Source organism: Electrona antarctica (assembly GCF_951216825.1).
Source record: "Electrona antarctica genome assembly, contig: scaffold_165, whole genome shotgun sequence".
Lineage (NCBI taxonomy): Eukaryota > Metazoa > Chordata > Actinopteri > Myctophiformes > Myctophidae > Electrona > Electrona antarctica.
In genome coordinates, this window is record NW_027637220.1 from 222,338 (window position 1) to 232,652 (window position 10,315).

The window sequence follows — 10,315 nt, forward strand, 5'->3', positions numbered from 1 at the left end:
GCTAGAATCACATCAGATTTGTAGTGGTGAAACACTGGTGATAAGCGGAATTGCTCCATACAATACTTAAATTCACTGCCTATGTGCAGTAAAAAAATGGTATTACACCCTTTGTGGTTCCGCACACGCACAAGGCAGCCAAATAGATAGAAGAGTTAGAGATCTAATGGGTTCCATTTGTCCACCACCTGTCGATAATAGACCTAGGTTGTAGACATAGTGATAGAAAATCAGTTAGACAGTAAACCATCCCCATAGAAAGCCATATAAATAGCCAGACTATACTATATACTTCTATACAGTCAGGTCCCTATACAGTGGTGCATTTGGTTACCATATCACCAATAGCATTGAGCAATGAAAACCTGAATTAGTCTAAAAAGTCTAAAATACTAGTCTAGAGAATAGTCGATACAATTATAAACATGCTACATTTACTAGCAAAACATAACTCATGATCCCCATACTGGCTATCCCCAACATGCCTGATCATTACCCCCCTATAATCATAAAACCTAGCTTCATTAAGATTCCATTTGTTTGCCTGCTCTCCATGATTTTAGCGGACTGTGAACCACATAACCCATACTCTAGACCCAAAAATTAAATGATCCAAGATCTTTACAACCCATAGGGGGGTGTAACCCCAGTGCATGGGGATGTAGTGGTGTTAACCGGTATTACACCGATGAAATGCTCAGATCCTCTGTAGCAAAACCCTTGTAGGACCCATGAATGATTAACAATATATATATTTATATCATAAACTTATCATAAACACTACAGTTTTAAAAACTTGACTCGGTGACTCTTGCAAGTCGCTGAGAAACTAGAGAACTAGAGGTCTCTGCTCATGCTTATTGCTGTAGAATACATCATAATGCAGAATGACCTAGGTGTTGCAATTGTATGGTGTGTATTCAATATAATTTGCCATTGCATTCTATAAAACAATGGCAGTGAATTGTGATGCATTGGGAGATTGTAGATCTGATACTTTCGTATAATTTTTTAAAAGTGTGTCTAACACATTTTCTTCATACTTCTACATACGTTAGTAACTTTAAAACACAAGAAAAAATGGTATCAGTGATTAATGGTTAGACTTATGTACTGAATAAATGTAACAAACATCATGTTGGTGCTTGGTATAGAATATAGTCATGTCCAGTCATATAAAATCAAGCAAAAAGCATAATAATAGCATACACGTGTATGTATGCATGTATGTATGTACGTATGCACGTATGTATGTACGTACGCATGTACGCATGCATTTGGTTAAAATGTGTAAATGTATGTACGCATGTACGCATGTATTTGGTTAAAATGTGTAAATGTTAGCAGACCATCAGTTACTGTAATTATTTGCAGTCTGTCAAAACATGAATGTTTGACAGTTCTGTTTAACTAAATCTAGTGGTCTAAAAGACATGCCCATAATCATGTCAATTATACTTTTAAACATGCATGCCCTATACCGGCATGTATTTTACGAAAATGTTTTACTTTTAGTACTTTAGTTACAGCTGTTATGTCACAGGATGTCTCAGAGTTATGGGGTGAACACCGTTTTAACACTGTTGCCTAACCATGGAATAAATATATAATATTATATTATATATATTATATTTCTAAAGTTACTGGATAAACCAACCACCCTAAAACATGCATGCACGCACGCAACACATGCTCACAGAGAGAGAGAGAGAGAGAGATCTAACATATTTAGGGTCCATTAGTTCTAAGCAGTCACCAATCCATAACAAAAGGCTTTTGTTCATGAATTACAATGAAAGCCCCCTTTTTCTATAGATTGGCCTTTACATCTCTCACACACACACACACACACACACACACACACACCCACACACCCACACACACTCACTGTACCCAAAGTTTTTACGAGTGAGACACAGGCAGACAGACTGAGCCCCTAAAGTGGGGAACTGTCCTTACAATTAATGCACGCACGCAAGCACGCACACTCAGCCAGACCTATCCATTACAATTAAATGGCTTTGAGTCGTCACAAGTCCAAATGAGTGGCTTTTTTGTCAATAGAGACAAAAAGGCACGAGACTGTTAAAGTGTAACAGAAAGTGAACACAAAAACCTGTACTTGGCTATTATTGCTAATAACACAAAAGAAAGACCCTACTTCCAAAGGCTTATGGCTCCTTTACATCTCTCACACACGGGCAGACAGATTCCATGGGGAACAGTCCATGCAATTAATGCACGCACGCACGCACGCACACTCACTCACTCAGCCAGACAGACATTACAATTCAATGGCTTTGAGTCGTCACAAGTCCAAATGAGTGGCTGTTTTGTCAATAGAGACAAAAAAAGGCATGACATGGTTACACTTTAACAGAAAGTGTACACAATAATAACACAAAAGAAAAGCCCCTCTTTCCAAAGGATCACTCACTCACTCACTCACTCAGCCAGACAGACATTACAATTCAATGACATCCTAATGAGTGCCTTTTGTCAATAGAGACAAAAAGGCATGAGACGGTTCTAGCATCCCACTCTCTGCAGGACACGGTCACACATTAACAGAAAGTGTACACCATAAAAACATGCACAGTGAACAGTGCACAAAAAACACACAAATACACACAAAAGAAAGCCCCTGTTCTAAAGAGTCTTGTTTATACATGAGTCTGAATAGATTTCTTTTGTACATACTATAGACAACAGCACACAAAGCATGTATAGAAATCTATAGAAATTATGTCCATTATGTCTAATAATTACACACAATAGAACAAAAGATATATAGAACAACAGGCAGACAGACTGAGCCCCTAAAGTGGGAACTGTCCTTACAATTAATGCACGCACGCAAGCACGCACACTCAGCCAGACCTATCCATTACAATTAAATGGCTTTGCGTCGTCACAAGTCCAAATGAGTGGCTTTTGTCAATAGAGACAAAAAAGGCATGACATGGTTACACTTTAACAGAAAGTGTACACAAAAACCTGTACTTGGCTATTATTGCTAATAACACAAAAGAAAGACCCTACTTCCAAAGGCTTATGGCTCCTTTACATCTCTCACACACAGACAGACAGACTGAATCCATGGGGAACAGTCCATGCAATTAATGCACGCACACTCACTCACTCACTCACTCAGCCAGACAGACAGACATTACAATTCAATGGCTTTGAGTCGTCACAAGTCCAAATGAGTTGCTTTTGTCAATAGAGCCAAAAAAGGCATGCCATGGTTACACTTTAACAGAAAGTGTACACAATAATAACACAAAAGAAAAGCCCCTCTTCCCAAAGGATCACTCACTCACTCACTCACTCGCCAGACAGACATTACAATTCAATTATGTCCTAATGAGTGTCTTTTGTCAATAGAGACAAAAAGGCATGAGACGGTTCTACCATCCCACTCTCTGCAGGAGACGGTCACACATTAACAGAAAGTGTACACCATAAAAACATGCACAGTGAACAGTGCACAAAAAAACACACAAATACACACAAAAGGAAGCCCCTGTTCTCTAAAGATTTCTAAAGAGTCTTGTTTATACATGAGTCTGAATAGATTTATTTTGTACATACTATAGACAACAGCACACAAAGCATGTATAGAAATCTATAGAAATTATGTCCATTATGTCTAATAATTACACACAATAGAACAAAAGATATATAGAACAAAAGAATATGCTACTTCTGCCCTGTACAACTACTGATGTTGATGCTACTAGACAGGATGTTGATGCTACTAGACAGGATGTTGATGCTACTAGACAGGATGTTGATGCTACTAGACAGGGTGTTGATGCTACTAGACAGGATGTTGATGCTACTAGACAGGATGTTGATTCTACTAGACAGGATGTTGATGCTACTAGACAGGATGTTGATGCTACTAGACAGGATGATGACATACTGCTACTAGACAGGATGGTTTTATTTGTATTTTATTTGTATTTATTTGTATTTAAGGATAAATGAAACGTAGCCTTCCCCAGATAGGGGTATATCTGGGGTATAGTTGGGAATATCTTGCAGTGAATTCATTGACATGTGTGTCATTGTGATCAAACCAGTCGCACGCACGCACGCACGCACGCACGCACGCACGCACGCACGCACGCACGCACGCACGCACGCACGCACGCACGCACGCACGCAACACAACACAACGCTCACGCCTTCTCACCCTGATGGCGTTCCTGGAGGAGTTCTTGTCGTCCACGTTGACGGTGAGCGAGAAGAAGACGGTGGTGCTGTACACGCCCTGCGTCCTGTACAGCATCTCGTTGAAGTCTGGCCGCTGGGGGGGCGCCCTCGTCCTCCCAGCCGGCCGCTACCCGCGGCGCCCCCGCCAGATCCCAGCCGCCGCAGCTGTCAATCACGTCGGTCATGGGGGAGGAGCCTAGCCGGTCGATCTCCTCCATGTTGGCGCAGGAGCGGTAGAAGTCCTTCACCTGATTGGTCGGTTTGGACAGCAACATGTTAGTCCTTCACCTGATTGGTCGGTTTGGACAGCAACATTTTACGTCAGTCTTTCTGAATGGTTTTCATTCAGTTTTTAAGTCACCCGGAATGTTTTCAGTGTTAGTTTCAGTCGACTAAATGTCGTAAGATTTTAGTCTACAGTTTTGGGGCAGAGAAAACCAATCAAGCCAGAGCAAATCAACCAGCGCTGGAAGTCCCTCTGAGCCCAATAGGTCCGGGGAGAAGTTCCCCCGTCCCCCCCAACTCTTGCAATCTACAGTTGATTTAGTCGACTAAAATGTATTTTGGCTGACCTGGATGGCGTCGTAATGTCTCGTTTTACACTTGCTGAAAATAGCCGATCTACGAGCTTCATTGTAGCTTGTACATTGGCTATTTTCAGCATGCAACCAAGTGTAAAATGACTTGTGTCTTGTACTTATACTGGATCAATGTCCACTAGTCCCTCCCTAACATTTTAGTCTAGTTTTCATTTGTTGACAAAATTGTCAATATATTTAGTCTCAGTTTTAGTCATCATAGCTTAGTTTCCATTTAGTTTTTGTCAGTAAAAAAAGGTAGTCGACGAACATGTTTTCATCACATCTAGTATTAGTCGACAAACATGTTTCCGTCATAGTATTAGTCAACAAAGCTGTTTTCATCACATCTAGTATTAGTCGACGAACATGTTTTCATCATATCTAGTATTGGTCTACGTCTTCAACGCTGTCACCTTGCGCTCGGCCGAGCTGGGCCCGCGCCGGCGGACGGGCTCCAGCAGGAGGCGCCGTAGCTTCTCCTGGTTGTGCTCGCCGATGGCGGTGATGATGCCGTAGCTCAGCTTGTCCTCGGGGATGGCGTGGCGCCGCAGCCAGCCGCCACAGGCGAAGGAGTAGAAGTCCTGGCAGGGCTGGATGGTGGGGTCGATGTTGGCCTGGACGAAACGGGCCGCACGCAGCAACGAGCGCTTCTTCTGCAGGGGGTGGGGTTAGTGACACACATTTAATATTTTAGACCAGCGGCTTTTCCCATGATTTTCATATCAAGGCATATCATATTTATTCTGCATTTGAGCCACGGACCACCGTTTGACAACAGCCAAACGTCGGTCAAAATAACAATTCTCCTACATTCTCTAATTGTGTAGACTACGCTCTCAAGAGTTCAAGATCTAATAAGAGCCCATTTGGTTACAAACATTTAGCTGCAGGACCACCTGGAACCTGGACATTTTGATCAGGGGGGGCCGGGAAAACCTTTGCGGTAATGGTATGGGTTGTGACTCGTACATGACTTGTACATGTACAATAATAGTTTGTGGTAAACAAAGTGGTAAAAAAAGAAAAAAGTATTGGCTACTCAAAAAGAAAAAAAGAAAACAAATGACGTGTAATCGCCTCAATCTGAGCTTCAGAGAAAGAACGCTGCTAAAGATCGTCGCAAAAGATAGTGTACGTGGACGGAGGGAATATTCAAGAACCGCTAAAAATAATACTAGCGATGCCAGATGCATTATAATTCATATAACTCGTTCAATGTCGTCCTATAGGCAATGTGTGACTTTTAATAAAACTCGTCCAATGTCGTTTTAGGCACAAAATGAGTTAATTGGCATTAAAAGGAAAGAGTGGTAGAAATAATTGTCCGCTCTAAATTCATGAGGTAAAAAACCCAAACCCCGTCCAGTACCTGACAGTCCAGGCTGCAGTGAGGTAAAAACCCAAACCCCGTCCAGTACCTGACAGTCCAGGCTGCAGTGAGGTAAAAACCCAAACCCCGTCCAGTACCTGACAGTCCAGGCTGCAGTGAGGTAAAAACCCAAACCCCGTCCAGTACCTGACAGTCCAGGCGGCAGTGAGGGTCCTGCTGGGCCTCCAGAGAGATGTACTTGAGTGCCAGCATGCTGCCCAGAATCACACACATGCCGGCTGCGAACACCAGCGCCGACAGCAGGCAGATCTCTCTGCGGCTCCAGCGGGGGTGCCCGCCGTCCGGCCCGCCGCTCTTGATGCCGCTCAGGTCCGGGTGGTGTTTCCGTCCCGAGCCGCTGGCTCCGCGGGCGGCGCTGCGCCCCGCGTGGCGGTCCAAGCTGCCCCCCAGGTGGAGCGTCATGCCGTTGCTGAGGACGTCGCTGCTGTAGCGGCCGCCATATTTCACCTCCTGGAAGAGTAGGAGGAGCAACGATATCAGTAACTGACCTCCTGGAAGAGCAGGAGGAGCAACGATATCAGTAACTGACCTCCTGGAAGAGTAGGAGGAGCAACGATATCAGTAACTGACCTCCTGGAAGAGTAGGAGGAGCAACGATATCAGTAACTGACCTCCTGGAAGAGTAGGAGGTGCAACGATATCAGTAACTGACCTCCTGGAAGAGTAGGAGGAGCAACGATATCAGTAACTGACCTCCTGGAAGAGTAGGAGGAGCAACGATATCAGTAACTGACCTCCTGGAAGAGTAGGAGGAGCAACGATATCAGTAACTGACCTCCTGGAAGAGTAGGAGGAGCAACGATATCAGTAACTGACCTCCTGGAAGAGTAGGAGGAGCAACGATATCAGTAACTGACCTCCTGGAAGAGTAGGAGGTGCAACGATAACTCTAACTGTATCGAAAAGTCCATTTTAATTTGAGGAATCGAAGCAGCATATCGTATCGTTTGACTTTGCATCGTATCGTTTTCAAATGCAAATAATCGGTATCGAATCGTTTTGCAATGCAAATAATTGATTGTATGATATGAAGTAGCCTACTTGTGTGATGTATTTACCAATTTTAAGGAGAAAACAATAGAAAAAGAGGAGTTTAATTACTTTTCCATTCAATAACGCTACACTTGGTCTATGGATAAATGTGTGTATTCTCTGTGTTCATGTCAAGGTGAGGGTTTGTCCATAATGTGTGTATTCTCTGTGTTCATGTCAAGGTGAGGGTTTGTCCATAATGTGTGTATTCTCTGTGTTCATGTCAAGGTGAGTGTTTGTCCATAATGTGTGTATTCTCTGTGTTCATGTCAAGGTGTGGGTTTGTCCATAATGTGTGTATTCTCTGTGTTCATGTCAAGGTGTGGGTTTGTCCATAATGTGTGTATTATCTGTGTTCATGTCAAGGTGAGTGTTTGTCCATAATGTGTGTATTCTCTGTGTTCATGTCAAGGTGTGGGTTTGTCCATAATGTGTGTATTCTCTGTGTTCATGTCAAGGTGAGGGTTTGTCCATAATGTGTGTATTCTCTATGTTCATGTCAAGATGAGGGTTTGTCCATAATGTGTGTATTCTCTGTGTTCATGTCAAGGTGAGGGTTTGTCCATAATGTGTGTATTCTCTGTGTTCATGTCAAGGTGAGTGTTTGTCCATAATGTGTGTATTCTCTGTGTTCATGTCAAGGTGTGGGTTTGTCCATAATGTGTGTATTCTCTGTGTTCATGTCAAGGTGAGGGTTTGTCCATAATGTGTGTATTCTCTGTGTTCATGTCAAGGTGTGGGTTTGTCCATAATGTGTGTATTATCTGTGTTCATGTCAAGGTGAGGGTTTGTCCATAATGTGTGTATTCTCTGTGTTCATGTCAAGGTGTGGGTTTGTCCATAATGTGTGTATTCTCTGTGTTCATGTCAAGGTGATGGTTTGTCCATAATGTGTGTATTCTCTGTGTTCATGTCAAGGTGAGGGTTTGTCCATAATGTGTGTATTCTCTGTGTTCATGTCAAGGTGCGGGTTTGTCCATAATGTGTGTATTCTCTATGTTCATGTCAAGATGAGTGTTTGTCCATAATGTGTGTATTCTCTGTGTTCATGTCAAGGTGTGGGTTTGTCCATAATGTGTGTATTCTCTGTGTTCATGTCAAGGTGAGGGTTTGTCCATAATGTGTGTATTCTCTATGTTCATGTCAAGATGAGTGTTTGTCCATAATGTGTATATTCTCTGTCTTCATGTCAAGGTGAGGGTTTGTCCATAATGTGTGTATTCTCTATGTTCATGTCAAGATGAGGGTTTGTCCATAATGTGTGTATTCTCTGTGTTCATGTCAAGGTGAGGGTTTGTCCATAATGTGTGTATTCTCTGTGTTCATGTCAAGGTGAGGGTTTGTCCATAATGTGTGTATTCTCTATGTTCATGTCAAGATGAGGGTTTGTCCATAATGTGTGTATTCTCTGTCTTCATGTCAAGGTGAGGGTTTGTCCATAATGTGTGTATTCTCTATGTTCATGTCAAGATGAGGGTTTGTCCATAATGTGTGTATTCTCTGTGTTCATGTCAAGGTGAGGGTTTGTCCATAATGTGTGTATTCTCTGTGTTCATGTCAAGGTGAGTGTTTGTCCATAATGTGTGTATTCTCTGTGTTCATGTCAAGGTGTGGGTTTGTCCATAATGTGTGTATTCTCTGTGTTCATGTCAAGGTGAGGGTTTGTCCATAATGTGTGTATTCTCTGTGTTCGTGTCAAGGTGAGGGTTTGTCCATAATGTGTGTATTCTCTGTGTTCATGTCAAGGTGTGGGTTTGTCCATAATGTGTGTATTATCTGTGTTCATGTCAAGGTGAGGGTTTGTCCATAATGTGTGTATTCTCTGTGTTCATGTCAAGGTGTGGGTTTGTCCATAATGTGTGTATTCTCTGTGTTCATGTCAAGGTGATGGTTTGTCCATAATGTGTGTATTCTCTGTGTTCATGTCAAGGTGAGGGTTTGTCCATAATGTGTGTATTCTCTGTGTTCATGTCAAGGTGCGGGTTTGTCCATAATGTGTGTATTCTCTATGTTCATGTCAAGATGAGGGTTTGTCCATAATGTGTGTATTCTCTGTGTTCATGTCAAGGTGAGGGTTTGTCCATAATGTGTGTATTCTCTGTGTTCATGTCAAGGTGAGGGTTTATCCATAATGTATGTATTCTCTGTGTTCATGTCAAGGTGAGGGTTTGTCCATAATGTGTGTATTCTCTGTGTTCATGTCAAGGTGCAGGTTTGTCCATAATGTGTTCAAATATAATGTCCATGTATTTGCCAGAGAATCACTGTGTTTACTTATTTATATCCATAAATACATACATTTTTCCCTTAAAAACCTGCACTATCCACATGTTTAAATAGTTACTGTATCGCTTTTAAATCATTGAATCGCATCGTATCGTATTGCATCGCATCGTATCGTAGCATCGCATCGTAGCATCGCATCGCAGCATCGCATCGTAGCATCGCATCGTAGCATCGCATCGCATCGTAGCATCGCATCGTAGCATCGCATCGTAGCATCGCATCGTAGCATCGCATCGCATCGTAGCATCGCATCGCAGCATCGCATCGTAGCATCGCATCGTAGCATCGCATCGTAGCATCGCATCGCATCGTAGCATCGCATCGTAGCATCGCATCGTGCTACGTATCGTATTGATGTTAAAACGTATCGTTACACCCTGAGGCGTTACGTATGACGCTGTTACCTCCAACACTGTTCAATAGCAATGGTAAAAAAACAAATGGACCCTTATAGACCTTTAACCCCTACCTGGAAGTCGTCATAGTGAGCGGTCAGCGAGTAGGTCTTCTCCATGACGTCAGTCCTGAGAGGTCAGAGGTCAAACCAGAGGGGTCACTGTGGTGACAGAGGTGTGACAGGACTGACAGAGGACTGACAGAGGACTGACAGAGGACTGACACAGTGAGTTCAAAGTTCAGCCATAAGTGCCTCTCACAAAGCTGAGACAGGGTGCAGGGCGCCACCTGTGGGCCAAATTGGGGAAGTGAAATCCAAAGCGTCTGTGGGGAGCTCCGTTAGTTCCAGATCAAAGGGGGAGGGGTCTCCCGCTGTGCATGAGTTAAGTCCAGGGCTCTCCGCTCTCTG

General features: G+C 43.0%; 1 protein-coding gene across 1 annotated transcript in view; it reads right to left on the reverse strand.

The window, feature by feature from the left end:
- The window catches only part of LOC306919048 (endothelin-converting enzyme-like 1), a gene marked incomplete at its 3' end in the record, with an annotated part of 57,543 nt that extends 47,439 nt beyond the window's left edge, over positions 1-10,104 (reverse strand). The window contains 5 exon segments of the mRNA XM_079531890.1: positions 4,202-4,322; positions 4,324-4,469; positions 5,216-5,455; positions 6,319-6,642; positions 9,980-10,104. Coding sequence (XP_079388016.1) covers positions 4,202-4,322; positions 4,324-4,469; positions 5,216-5,455; positions 6,319-6,642; positions 9,980-10,024 — 876 coding nt within the window. The 5' untranslated portion in view covers positions 10,025-10,104.
- Between the last annotated feature and the right edge of the window lie 211 nt (positions 10,105-10,315).